Raw genomic sequence first — 15,389 nt, 5'->3', positions numbered from 1 at the left:
GCTGTAAGTAGGCTGTTTAGGTTTTCTTATTGGTAACGCCACATAGCGCTCTGTATGAAAAATCGCTGGCTGTGCTGTGCGCAGTCTGTGGCTAGTTTGCATTGTTGTCTGCCATTGTAGTGTCGGGCAGCGGCAGCTGGATGCTAACAGCGCGTAGCGTTGCGCAGTTGGAGGTGAGCCGCCAGCAGTGGTGGACGTGGGGAGAGAGATGGCGGAGTTTTGTAATTTGTAAGACTGGATGTCATGAACTATCATATATATTTTGACTATTAAGGTAAATACACTGTTTGTTCTCTATTAAAATCTATCATTTGCTAACTATACCTATCAGTAGTTAGTGCCTTCCGTAGTTTGAATCTTTTATTTAGCTGGCAGTAGTGGTGCTCGCTGTATTGCAGTAGTTCGAGTAACGAAGATTTTTTGTGAGGTAAGTGATTTGTGAAAGGTATAGGTTAATGTTAGTCAGGGCCATTCTTTCGTAGGGATTTTTGGAAGTCAGATTGCGTTGCGCTAAAAATATTGTGTGTCAGCTTAAGCACAGTCGTGTATAAATTGTTCTAAAGGGACGTTTCATATAGACCAGTGTTGTATAATTTTTCTAAGGGGACGTTTCAATGCCTCTTTTCTAGCACTATTGGTGAAGTGACAGTTTGTGTAGGTATCGGTTAGTGTGTGTCGATTTAGGATACGAGCTGTGTCCCAGGTTTTCACTATCCTTTGTGACATTTAGAAATGGTAGTTGGTTGCCCTTTGCTACTTAATTGGTAAATTTTATGTTGGCATGGAGGGTGTTCATGTGTCTTAGGAAGTCACCGAGCTGCTCCTCCCCATGGCTCCACACAACGATGGTATCATTAACGTATCCTTACCACACCTTAGGTTTACAAGGTTCCAAGTCCAATACCTGTGCATAGAAATGTTCCACGAAAAAGTTGGCCACCACAGGACTAAGAGGACTACCCATGGCGGCGCCTTCCAGCTGTTCGTAGAAGTTTCCATTCCACGTGAAATAGCTCGTGGTGAGACATGCATGAAAGATCTTGGTGATGTCTTGCGGGAAAACGAAACCAATGTGATCCAGTGAGTCACTGAGTGACATTTTTGTAAACAAAGAAAGAACATCGAAGTTGAACAGGATGTCTTGGTGCAAAATTTAGTTTCTTTAACTTCTCAGTGAAATGTCCTGAGTCCTTAACGTACGTGTCAGTCTTCCCACGTGCGTCTGGAGCACAGAGGCCAAATGTTTTCCAGTTTATAAGGCGGTGGGCCAGGAGTTCTAACAATCGATCTTAGTGGAACTTTTATTCTTGTGGATCTTTGGTAATCTATACAGGCTTCTGTGTTGCGCATGTTCCTCTGTATGCCCGCCAGTAGAGAGGCGCCTTGATTAACCGATTCGTATTCCGTGTGATAAGCTGTGTCGGACCTGTGCTTAGTTTTCGGTACGTAGTCGGATCTGATAGGTCCCGTCGGCTCTGATAGTCCCGGATCTTCTGCTCATAATATTCGGTCTTCATTATCACGGTCGCATTTCCCTTATCGGCAGGCAATACCAACATACTCTTGTCGGCGTTAAGACCCTTGATAGCTTGTACCTATTCTTTCTTCAGCCTGCAAGCTGGTGGTTTTGTTCAGCGCAGTATCCTGGCTGTTTCAGTACGTATTTCCTCTGTTCTTTCACAAGGAAGGGCCCGAGTGGCCGCTTCGGTATTAGCAATGATGTTCTCCATAGGTATAGATTTCGAGATGATAACGAAATTCCCTCGTTTTTGAAGGACAGACTCTTTCCCTTTGTTCAATTGTCGTTCAGTGAGGTTGACCACTGTGCGTAACATGTTGAGAATCGCCTTGTCAATCTGCTTCCAGAATCTTGCCAACTTTTTCTTCTGTCGCACAGTGCAGCGTTCGAGTTCGTTCTACATGCTCCTGTTGTGTCGATCTTGTCCCAGTCATCTTGATGCATTCTGCTACTTAACTGATAGAAAATGTCCAAAACTTCATCATCCGCTCTTGCCAAGTATCTAAGTATCTCCAAGTTGAACGAATTCGCTCACGAAAAAAAGCTCGTTTCATTCTGTCATCGTGGTTTCTTCTTCCGTCGTTGGTCAAGGCGCCGGTACAATCTGCCAATCTGCTCCCTGTAGATGCGTAATACAAAACTGTTAAGGCAGTTATTTCGACAGAGAGCTCCATGAGCTAGGTAAGAGAAATCAGACAGAAAACTGGTGTAAAGTACAGCATGTGAATAAGTGCTCAGATACACACGGCATACAGTTAAACGAGTGGGAGACACCACAGCCAGTTCCTTACATTTGTCGAGGTCTTTCTGTTTTCTGTCGACAAGTCGACATGTTGTTCGAATCCACTCTTCTACAGAATATGTATTTTTTGACTTTTATTTCGAATGCATATATATTTCTGTAGCGTTTCTTAAACCATTGTTAGTACAGTATTCATTGACTTGCATTATACTCTAAAACTGGTAATTAATATTTTACATTTTTAAATATCTTAAGAATGACACTTACTATGCCTGCAAACATATAAATTGTGTAACCACTACTACATACCTACTCCTTCGTTCATTTTATATGCTGTGAAACTCAGACATCTCAGTGATGTTATATACGTAATGAGAAACCTACGTCTGTTCCTCCGGCACCTTTAGGTTTTTCAAAAGTGTTAATCATGCTCTAACCCCAACCAAGATGGTGAGTTCCTTAATTTACTCTTACAGTTCACGCCACCTCTGTGTCAGCTACCTGATTTCTAGTTAACGTTTGCTTCACCTCTTTTTCCACCTTCATATATGTCTTTCATGTCATCCAGCCGTCCACCATTACTGGACGAAGTCAATAAAAAACCTGTTGCGGGTTTTCTCCACTGGATAACACACCGAGGTGACAAAAGCCATGGGATACCTATCGGTCCCCTGCAGAAATACTGAGCCATGCTGCATCTGTAGCTGTCCATATTTGCGAAAGTGTTGCCGTTGCAGGATTTTGTGCACGAACTGAGCTCTCGATTATGTTCCATAAATATTCGCTGGGATTCGTATCGCACGGTCTGGGTGGCCAAATCATTCGTTCGAACTGTGCAGAATGTTATTCAAAGCAATCGCAAAAAATTGTGGCTCGGTGACGTGTTTGGGAACACTAGTCCATGAATGGCTGCCGACAGTCTCCAAATAGTCGAACATCATCATTTGCAGTTAATGACCGGTGCAGTTAGACCCGAGGACCCAGTCCTGAAATCGGAAGTCATCTGAGCAGGCCTCAGTGCCGGCCGGGGTGGCCAAGCGGTTCTAGGCGCTACAGTCTGGATCCGCGTGACCGCTACGGTCGCAGGTTCGAATCCTGCCTCGGGCATGGGTGTGTGTGATGTCCTTAGGTTAGTTAGGTTTAAGTAGTTCTAAGTTCTAGAGGACTGATGACCTCAGAAGTTAAGTCCCATAGTGCTCAGAGCCATTTGAATCATTTTGAACCAGGCCTCAGTTTTCAAGCCGTCTAGCGACCAACCGATAGAGTCACAAGTCCAGGAGAGGCTTCTGGCAATATTTCACGCAGTGTTGCTTGTATGTTAGCACTGACTACTTGAGCAAACGCCGCTACTCTCTTTAAGTGATGGCCGTCGGCCACTGCGTTGCCTGCAACCTCGTATTCTCGGCGCCTTCTTGACACTGTGAATCTCCGAATATAGAAATCCCTAACCATTCCCGAAATGTAATATCCCATGCGTCTAGCTCCAACCGTTTCTGAGTCTGTTAATTTCCGTCGTGTGGCCATAATCACGGCATACACCATTTCACATGAACCATTTGAGTACAAATGACAGCTCCGCCACTGCACAGCCCTTTTATACCTTGTGTTCGCGATACTACCACCATCTGTATATGTGGGATTCGCTATCCCATAATTTTTGTTACCTCAGTGCGTATCAATTTTTAATACAGTCTTTAATATATTTGTGCTCTCTCTGAAACCAGAGATGAAATTTGAAATGCTTCTGAGGTTTACCTGTCACATAATTTAGAATTTCGATTAGAGTTCTCAGTTTATTAGTACCGATTTATGCAGGACACGTCTAGGCCGTCGCCAAGTGAGCGTATGGAACACGTATTTTGTCGACAGATTTTTAGTCCAACAGCCAATCTAGAGGGAAAATCAGTATCTGCTGACCAGCAAACAACACTTCTGCATTATAAGCAACAAACGAGTCGGTGTTGTCGTTTAGGAATTTGTAATACGATGTAACAGTAATGTGCTTTGTGATAAGGGCTGTAAGATACACTTACAATTTATCCGTTCCAGACACATACACCGATGAGACAAAACATTGTGATTATCTACTTAGTATGGTGTTAACTCAAGTATGGAACGCAGTATAGCAGCGATTCTGCGTGGCATGGTTTCGAAAAGTCCTTGGTAGATTTCCGGAGGTATGTGGCACCAGACGTTTATGAAAATATGAAACAATTTCCATAAACTACCGGCTGGTGGCTGTAGAGGTGGAGCTAGCGGCTGATAGCGTCCCAAATTGGTTCCATCAGGTTCAGATCAAGTGAATTTAGTGGCCAAAATATCAGTGCGAATTCACTGCCATCCTCTTCAAAACATCATCCACACTGAAAGTGGTTTCAGTGTCCATGAGCTAGTTGTAGCAACAATGGTAAGCAAAGTACAAAGGCTACCTAACAATAAGACAAGTAGAAAGTTTGTTAAGTTCAGTAAACTAGATAAAGAGACGTAATGTCATATCTCAACGAGAAACACGAAACTGTTAACTCACACAAGAGCACGTAGAGGAACTATGGCTCAGGTTTAAAACAATAATTGTCCATGCTCTGGAGAAATATGTATCTAGCAGAACATTTCGTGATGAGAGAGACCCTCCATGGTCTACAATCATGATAAATAAACTTCTAAAGAGACAGATAAAATACGTAAAACAAAGCATAGGGCTATAGATAGAGAGGTGTTAAATGACAAGCGTTTAGCTGTCAAGAGGGCATCTATAAAACATTCAACAACTACTGTAGCACAATGTTATCGAAATATCTTTCAAAAAAACACGAAGAAGTTTTGGTCATATGTTAAGGGTGTCAGAGGCAAAGAAGTTAGTGTCCAGACACTCATCGACGAGACAGAAACTGGAACTGAGGGTAGCAAACTAAAAGCAGAAATCTCGAACTTCGTTTTGAAGTGTTCCTTCAAAAAGCAAAACCAGGGAGTGATGCCCGAATTCTGTTGTCTTACCATTGCAAAGATGAGTGAAACAATGCAGTTGACGAACAGCTGAAGTAGTTAAAATTGCACAAAGCCCCAAAGCCTGATGGAACCCCAGTCACATTGTGTACCGAATGTGCGACTGAGTGAGCACCCCTTTTAAACATAATATAGAGAAAATTCCTCAAACAATAAATTATGTCCAGTGATTGGATGAAGGATCACATCTGTCTACATGAAGGTCACCAGAAGTGATCCACGAAACTACCGTCCATTATCCTTGACATTCATTTGCTGTATATTTCTTAGGACATATTCTGAGCTCAAATGTAATGTGGTCTCTCAAACAGAACTATGTCCTCTAAACCAACGAGCACGGAATTCGAAAACATCTATCATGTCAAATCCAGCTCGCTATTTTCTCACATGACATCCTTAAAGCCATGGACCAAAGCAGTATGATAGATGCAGTGCTTGACTTCTAAAGGATATTCGACTCAGTACCACGCATACGCTTATTATAGAAAGTGTGTTTATGTGGGGTATCAAGTGAAATTTGTGACTGGATTGAGAATTCGATGGTGGGGAAAACACAAGGTGTTATCTTGTGTGTAGAGTCATTGACAGATGTAAAAGTAACGTCAAGTGCATCTCAGAAAAGCGTATTGGGACCCTTGCTGTTTATTTTGTATATTACTGGCCTTGCGGACAATACTTATAGTAGCCTCAGACTTTTCGCAGACGATGTGGTTATCTACATTGAAGTACTACTGTCTGAGAAAAGCTACACAGGTATACCGTCAGATGTTAATAAGATTTTAAAAGGATGCAAATATTGGCAACTCACTTCAAATGTTTAGAAATATAAAACTGTACACTTCACAAAACAAAACAAAGAAAACATGGTATCCTGTGACAACATTTCAGTGAATCGCAGTTGGAATCGTTTCCATTGATCCACAGTTCAGTCGCGATGACTCCGAGTCCAATGGAGTCATAATTAAGGATGTTGTTGGAGCCTGATGTCCCATAATGTGCGCTGAACGATGACCTCCGAAATATTTGCTTTTGCAGCAACATTGTACTCTGTCGTCATATCTGCCACAGATCGCAGTCTATCCCGCTTTACGTGGCGGCCAAGCCTCCGACTTCCACGTTCTATGATTAGGCACGGACATCCTGTCGCCTTCTCGCGATTTCGCTGTCCTTCAATCTCTTTCCGCAGATTCTCACGGTGGTATCAGGCGCTGAGACGAACAGCTCGTTTCCAGGCGCCGGATCATAACAATCTGCCCTTTGTCAAAGTCGCTTATGTCGTCGTATTTCCCCATTTGTCGTCCGTATCGCCGTTACAATGACTCCCTGTTAGAAATGATCCTGTTTCCAAAACAACTCTTGCAGTTTTGTATCCAAAATTATGTTCTATTCTAGCAACACAAAATTGCTAATGTAGTACATTTTTGAAGGAAATACCAATCTTTTTGTTTGTCCACCTTACTCGTCGTTTTGCTGGGAGATGATCTCAGGCCTCGAGATTTTTACTGACAAAATGAAGACACTTTTCCACAATATCAGGCACACGTTTTATTTCAAATTTTAACTAGTCACAGCAGTAAAAACAACTATTCAGATATTTAGCACTAAAGAGACCTTTATACTTGTGCCTTTATGAGACAAAAGACATCCTGTAGGAGCACTGAAATAATGACTAACCTACATACTGACTGCCAACCACTGACATGGTTTGGCGAGTATTCAGTTCCACATACTAAAACATGAACTTGTAAATATGTTCTAGAAGTTTTGTTGTTAAAATTAACAATTATAATGGCATCCGGTTTTTGTGTCATTAGCAATTGTACGTAAACTTATCTTTTCCACTATTGCAAAATTCAAAGGAGTAAAAAATTGTAAAAGTTGCAGAATAGAAACTTTGGGATTCCAAAATATGCCACTTGTCAAGGACAGCATAAATTTAACTTTTACAAAATACATAACCATTTACAAAAAGTTAAGCGTATTTTTAGAGCATGATAATAGTTTTCTGTTTAGTGATCAATAAATTTCCATGAAATATTATATAAATTACATTGGAAAAAGTATTAGAACGATGTTGCATTTGTTATAACTCCTGTAATGTGAAATCTATACGAGTACTAATTTTTATGACAAAATATTTTACACTGTAATATGGAAATAACGTTTAAAAATGTTGCGAAATAGTTTGAAAAAGTGTAGAATTTTAGGTGAAATCTATAAGGCATATAATTTTTATGGCCAAAAGCTTTTATATTGAAAGAAATAAATAATGTTTGAAAATGTTGGGGAATAATGTGGAAAAGTATAGAATTTTCGTGAAACGTGTTAGTCCAGCAGACATGAACACTACACTTTAAAAAAATGTTCAAATGTATGTGAAATCTTATGGGACTTAACTGCTAAGGTCATCAGTCCCTAAGCTTACACACTACTTAACCTAAATTATCCTAAGGACAAACACACACACACACACACCCATATCCGAGGGAGGACTCGAACCTCCGCCGGGACCAGACGCACAGTCCGTGACTGCAGCGCCCAAGACCGCTCGGCTAATCCCGCGCGGCCACTAAACTTTATAACTGCAATTAGAATGAAAATTGTGTAAAAAAAAAAGAAATGGGATATCAGTTATCGGTAAACTGACGATGGTATTGCATACTACATTTAACATAGGAATCCCCTAATTTTGGTTTGTTATGTGTTCCACCAATACACTTTCTTTACCGCGTCACGTGCCGGCAACACTGCCAGGCGACAAGTATCTCACGGAGGCCAGTAGTCACAATGTTTTGGGTCGCCAGTGCAGATGCTTATAATTTGGTCGTTGTGTTTACTTCCCCGGATTAAAAGTTCCTCACGACTCGTTCTGAGCGGCATGTAAATATCGATTGGTAACAAAGTTGTAGAGATGAAATTTCCACTCTACAACGGAGTGTGCGCTGATATTCAACTTCCTGGCAGATTAAAACTGTGTGCCGGACCGAGACTCGAACTCGGGACCTTTGCCTTTCGCGGGCAAGTGCTCTACCAGCTGAGCTACCCAAGCACGACTCACGCCCCGTCCTCACAGCTTTACTTCTGCCAGTACCTCGTCTCCTACCTTCCAAGCTTTACAGAAGCTCTCCTGCTAATCTTGCAAAACTAGCACTTCTGAAAGAAAGGATATTGCGCAGGCATGCCTTAGCCAGAGCCTGGGGGATGTTTCTTGAATGAAATAGAGCACTTGCCCGCGAAAGGCAAAGGTCCCGAGTTCGAGTCTCGGTCCGGCACACAGTTTTAATCTGCCAGGAAGTTTCAAAGTTGTAGAGATGCTTGTACTATGTAGAGTGCCGGCCGCAGTGGCCGAGCGGTTCTAGGCGCTACAGTCAGGAACCGCGTGACAGCTACGGTTGCAGGTTCGAATCCTGCCTCGGGCATGGTTGTGTGTGATGTCCTTAGGTTAGTAAGGTTTAAGTAGTTCTAAGTTCTAGGGGACTGATGACCTCAGATGTTAAGTCCTATAGTGCTCATAGCCATTTGAACCATTTTACTATGTAGAGCAGCTGAGTTACTGGCATACTGTGGCAGGTACCGATCCCCTGTCGGCCGCAGAAGACGTTCACGGTGTTCGTGCTGGAGGTGCCCGAAGACATCCCCGAGGAGGACGTGCGCCACTCGCTGTACAAGTTCACGTCTGTGGTGGAGGTGACTCGCCTGCCCAGGGACACTCCCCTGGGGTCTTCGGCGGCGGGCGCCGCTTCCGGCTCGGCGGCCGGAGCAGCTAGCCCCGCGGGCAGCGCCACACCGCCGCACGGTGGACCCAGCGCTGCTCAAGGTACGTCACGTTCCCATTAATCTGATCACACTTCAACAGTGCACCTGAACCAGAAACGAAATTCAAAGCTTAACACCCTGACAATGTCACCACAAACTGAGCTCAAAATCTAATTGAGCAATGAAAGAAGAGAGAATCAGTCGTAACTTTGATTCAGGAATCATTCCAGTATTCTACATGTGCATACGTACCCCCCAAGCCACAATACGGTGCATACTATTTCACTAGAAAATGGAGGTAGGGAAAATGACTGTCCATATGATTCCTTCAGTATGAGCCCTGATTTCTCTCATGTTGTCTTCGCAGTCCTTAAGCGAGTTGTACGTTGACTGCAGTAGAATCATTCTGCAGCCTTTCGCAAATGCCTGTTCTCTAAACATTCTCACTAGTGTTTCGCGAAAAAAATGTCTTATTCCCTGCAGCGATTCCCATTTAAGTTCACAGAGCATTTCCAGAATGCTCGCGTGTTGATGGAACCTACAGGTAACAAATCTAGCAGCACACCTCTGAACTGCTTCGATGTATTCATTAAATCCAACCTGGTAAAATCGACAACAATCAAGCGCAACTCAAGAACGGTCGTACAATTGTTCTGTGGGCGGTCTCTTTTATGTTTAAACTATACGTTCCTAGAATTCTCCCAATAAACCGAACTTAACCGTTCTCCTACCCACAACCGACGTTACGTGCTCGTCCCATCTCATGTCGTTCTGCAACGTTACGACTAGGTATGTAATAGGTGTGATTGGATCAAGCAGCACACCATTAATACTACCTGAGAAAATTACAGAAATGTTTTTCTACTCATCTGCAACAACTTCCATTCTTCCACATTTAGGTGAAACTGCTATTCATCACAACAAATAGAAATTCTTTCATCTCTGAATACAACTACTCACTCTCACTGATTTCGGAAAGCAAAGGAAAACCAATATCTGGATAGACACACGTAAGGTGAAGCTTACTACTACCAAACACGAGTTCAGTTCCTCAATCACAGCGTAAACCTGCAACTAGCGGATGCCAGACTTTCTAATATCCACACACGCACAGAAATACGGAAGAAGTAGGTTTTAGAATCAATGCCTCGATGACAATGAAGCCATTATAGAAGACGCACACGCTCAGATCGCGGAATGATGGTAGGAAATCAGTTGCACCCTTTAAAAAGAACCGTTCAGACGCTTGGATTAAGCGATCACGGAAATCCTAAATCTGAGTGGTCGAACGGGGATTGAAATCTCCTCCCTCTCGAATACGGGTCCACTGTCTCTCCTCTGCGCCACCTCGCTCGGTTGAGAATAAGAGAAATTTCGATTATAAAGCAACATCGCGTAGCTGGCCACACAAACAGCTCGTAATACACACATCAAAAGAAAGTTTTGCATCACCTCAGTTCCGAGAGTTCCGGAACCTGTACAGAAAATTGTAATAGAGATCAACATCATTTCCGCCCTTTTTGTTGCTCATGAAAACCACACATTGCATGTTGTACCACTGTGGTGTCACCGCAAGGCACCACGCTTGCTAGGTGTAGGCTTCAAATCGGCCGCGGTCAGTTAGTACACATCGGACCCTCGAGTCGCCACTGTCGATGCTAGCAGACCGAGCGCCGCCACTCGGCTGGTCTTATAACGAGGCAAGCTAGCGCACTGCACAGTTCTACAGCCGACTTTAATAGGAATGGTTCACTTGTCATAGCTTTAGAGATCTCATTTGCAGAGACGCTAGTTAGCATAGCCTTCAGCTAAGACAGTAGCTACGACCTAGCCAGGCGTCATATACAGTTTATGCATTGACATTGATCTATATGTGTGAAGCAATCAGAATTGTAATGAAGTATTGCAGTTCAGTCTGTAACTGCACTTGTAAATATTATTGTACAAAGTCAAGATCGACGTTCACCGCTGATGCAGAATTAAAGTTAAGTATTTAATTGTATTCCTGACTACTAACTTACTAATCACCTAAGATGTTCCAGATACATCCCGTCAAGTGTAGGTCATTGATCCTCACATGATCAACGTGTGCAATTAATGGCCACACCTCGTGATCAGACTAAGAGTCAAATTGCTTGACTCAGCCGGGTCAACCTTTTTCCATGAGGCGCATAGTTCCGCATCATATACAACAATCACCATACAGCGAGACCTCTATAGATGGTGGTCCAAATTTGCCGTACACACCGGTACCACTAATACCTAGTAACACGTCCTCTTGCATTAATGCATGCCTGTATTCGTCGTGGTATACTATCCACAAGTTCATCATGGCACTGTTGGTCCAAATTGTCCCGCTCTTCAATGGCGATTCAGCGTAGATCCCTCAGGCTGGTTGGTGGGTCACGTCGTCCATAAACAGCCCGTTTTATCTTTTCCAGACATGATACATAAGGTTCATGTTTGGAGAACATGATGGCCACTCTGTTCGAGCAATGTCGTTATCCTAAAGGACGTCATTCACAACACGTGCATGATGGGGGCGCGAAGTTTCGTCCATGAAGACGAATGCCTGTCCAATATGCTGCCGATATGGTTGCACTATCGGTTGCAGGATGTCATTCACGTATCGTACTGCCGCTACGGCGCCTGCCATGACCGCCAGCGGCGTACGTCGGCCCCACATAATGCAGCCCCAAAACGTCAGGGAACCTCCACCTTGCTGCACTCTCTGGGCAGTGTGTCTAAGGCGTTCATCCTGACCGGGTTGCCTCCAAACACGTCTCCGACGATTGTCTGGTTGAAGGCATATGCGACACTCATTGATGAAGAGAACGTGATGCCAATCCTGAGCGGTCCATTCGGCATGTTGTTGGGCCCATCTGTACCGCGCTGCATGATATCGTGGTTGCAAAGATTGACCTCCCATGGACGTCGGGAGTGAAGTTGCGCATCATGCAGCCTATTGCGCACACTTGAATTGTAACACGACGTCCTGTGGCTGCACGAAAAGCGTTATTCAACATGGTGGCGTTGCTGTCAGGGTTCCTCTGAGCCATAATCAGTAGGTAGCGGTCATCCACTGCAACGGGCGACCTTAGCGAGCCATGTCATCGACAGTTCCTGTCTCTCTCTGTATCTCCTCCATGTCCGAACAACATCGCTTTGGTTCACTCCGAGACTTCCTTTGTTGAGAGCCCTTCGTGGCACAAACTAATAATGAAGACGAGATCGAACCACGGAATTGACCGTCTAGGCATTGTTGAACTAAAGACAACACGAGCCTTGTATCTCCTTCCTCGTGGAATGACTGGAACTGATCGGCTGTCGGACCCCTCCGTCTAATAGGCGCTGCTCACGCGTGGTTTTTACATCTTTGGGTTGTGTTAGTGACATCTCTGAACGGTCAAAGGGACTGTTTCTGTGATAGAATATCCACAGTCAACGTCTATCTTCAGGAGTTCTGGGAACAATAATACCGTGAAATATATAATTGCAGTAACAATTCATTGTCAGTATAACCTTTATAATTTCATGTGAATTACACGGTTAATGAAACGTTGTTACTCTTTCTCTAACACGACACCATGTAGTGTTACGAATGAATAAAACCATGGAAGCTTTTGATGTGGGGATGAGCCAGATAATGTCATTGTTGTTGCAACTGGCATTCTAGTCGGTTGATGTTTTCTTCCCATCTGATTCCAAACATGAACCATAAGTGGTAGCCTGGAGATTTTGTAGGTCAAAATATCATTCTAACAAATCGAAAGAGTCGAGACACTCGTGCACTGCGTGTAAGTCATTGTTATTTTGCTGACATATGCTGTTAAGGAGCAGGTGTGGGTGAGGATGAACAGTTGACCGATGTATATATGGATTACCAAGAGAAATTTGTCACTAGATTGAGGTATTTATTAGGCATGTCGTTGCATCCGTTGATGTTCTCTAAATCACAAGTGCGTGTCTGTGTGTTTTGACTGTAAATAATGTAGAATGACGCGGTGCTCCACAATGAAGCTCTGGCCGACCTCAATATATATGAAGTCTCAGATTTAGTTAAATAAATGGACCCACATTAGTTAACGACCACTGTTCCACGATCAGGTGTGTTGATGAACGGTTTCTTAGCGCTCCTGAATATCACCTACAACGGGAGAAACTTCACAGTTACAAATGACCGTTAGATTCGTTGCTGAACATTAATCGATGCTATTCCCAGACGGCAGTGCTAGTCATCACAACAGAAGCGAACACTAACACATATTAGGCAATTCACTGACTGAAAGAGGTAAAAGAAACGTCTAGAAGACACACTGCATTCAGAAACACGACAAGATGACTATTTGTCCGTCCAGGAGGTTGAGATATGCGTGCGGGTGATGTGGAACGCTACTCTGGTATCGATACATATTAACCGAAAACTCTTTAACTTTCGAAGTATCAGAACTGCAGATCTATTTTTCTGTCAAACAGTCCTCTGGCAAATAAATCAGTCCGATGTTCAGTTTCTTAGTTTCCCATTGCTTAGCGCAGTCCCAACTGTGTAAATGACTGCTAATTCGCCTAAATGTTCAGATTTTTGCGGTTGTTCGGACCGTAAACAATTGTGTAAGAGCTTCACTAACATTACGAAGAGAAATTATGATTACTTCCGTGTTGGACAATCTCCGGATTAGAGGCACACAGAAGGACTACAGTGCATCTTTCTGATAAGTGTTATCTAGTAGTCCTCTGTCTTCTACCATTGGAATGGATTGTTTGCCACTGACAGCTGCACGCAACTTAATCTGAACACAAAGCGCCAGCATGTCGACTTCTGTTGAAATCTCGTTGTTTCAGAAGGTTTTTCTTTTAACTGGCAATTATTTGGCGAAAATGTCTGTTGCCCTTTCCAGATCGGGAGCATCAGTTTCCCATGTGCTTTTTTGTGACGTCCAACCACGAAAACATGGACGACTACAACGAAGTTGTCTGCAGGATGGGCAGAGTAGCGAACATTCAGCTTCTGCCACTACGACATGCCATTTTGGCCTTTGGCAAGAATTAACTGCCTTGAAAACCTCACAAACCATCGATACACCACCTTTCTTTCATGACTATGTCTGTGTTCGAAACTCCTCTCTATTTGTGGTTTGTGATATTATAGTTAACGTGGCTGTTTAAAAACAAACTCTATTGACAAATAGCTTGGAACAGTGCAAGGAACAAAAGTAGCTCGCCGCTACAGAGGTACATCTTACGGTCAGCCTTTTTTTTTTCTTACGATCAGCTTTAGTCTCACTGTCTGCAGCCCAGGCAAATCTTTCTAGAAAACTTCAAAATTATTGGCGTATTCTTGTACACAATGCCTAGAGTGAAATCCCACAACCTATAACGTTCGAAGCATCGTCACCTAGATCTGTTCTTCTGCCAAAGATAGTTTAACCACATAAATCTCCCTTATCCTCTATCGGAGAGCATTGGTTTGGTTTAGTTAAACAAAGTACTGGACTCGCATTTGAGAGAACTCTGCATCAAGTTCCTATTTCTACTAACGAGATTTAGTTTTTCCATGTTTTCTCTTAATCGCATTAGCCAAATGCCGGGATGGTTCTTTTGAAAAGGACGCGGGCAATTTTTCTTCCCGATCCTTCACCAGTTAGAGCTTGCGCTCTTTCTGTAGTGGCCTCGTCCTTTATTAATCTTCGCTTCTTTCATGTATTGTTGATTAGAACCCTGTTTCTAGAAAAGCACGTGATCCAAGCAACTGAACCGCGAATTACACGGCGTTACCGTACGCTGTTCATAGTACACTGTTTTCAAACATAAGGCTTGAATAGTTCGCAGTAAAAGTCTCAAAAGAACAGTGAAAAACACCAGAGGTCCATAATCATTCAGATTTAAACATATTAATTCGAAAAATAAGTTCACGATTTATTCAGTTTTAATTAAATCTCTGAGTCCATTCATCCGACCAAAGCCTTTTCCAACTACCTGTTAGTTATAAAATCTAAAACGGGCTACTCATACAGCTGTTTTTAGGATGAGCGTTTTATATTCTAATCACTAATCACATTTTCGTGCGGTTTTGAGTGTTCCACGTCAGCAATCCTCTTGTTAGTAGGTCATAATCAGATTATTTGTCTCAAAAGGAAGAGGTTATCAAAATACTATGAAACTAAAGTTCAAAGTCGAACTAACGTCTGTATGTAACTCCACGCTCTTGAATATGCTCCGCAGTAACTCGTCAAAGTACAACACAGTGGGCCAGAAGAGGCGATTACATTGAAAACATATCTGTGCTTTGATTGTTGGAACTGATGTCTTCATGTGACTACCTAATAGCACAAAGTTGGCAACTCTCAAATCGCAAATATGAGATTAAAA

General features: G+C 43.0%; 1 protein-coding gene across 1 annotated transcript in view; it reads left to right on the top strand.

The window, feature by feature from the left end:
* The window catches only part of LOC126298430 (uncharacterized), a 127,115-nt gene that overhangs the window by 33,518 nt on the left and 78,208 nt on the right, over nucleotides 1–15,389 (top strand). The window contains exon 2 of the mRNA XM_049989758.1: nucleotides 8,835–9,081. Within this exon, the coding sequence (XP_049845715.1) occupies nucleotides 8,835–9,081 (247 nt within the window). The remainder of the gene's footprint in view (nucleotides 1–8,834; nucleotides 9,082–15,389) is intronic.

The sequence above is a fragment of the Schistocerca gregaria genome, chromosome X (genome assembly GCF_023897955.1).
Source record: "Schistocerca gregaria isolate iqSchGreg1 chromosome X, iqSchGreg1.2, whole genome shotgun sequence".
Lineage (NCBI taxonomy): Eukaryota > Metazoa > Arthropoda > Insecta > Orthoptera > Acrididae > Schistocerca > Schistocerca gregaria.
Note: the sequence above shows the minus strand (reverse complement) of the source record. Positions and strands in the feature narration are given on the sequence as shown.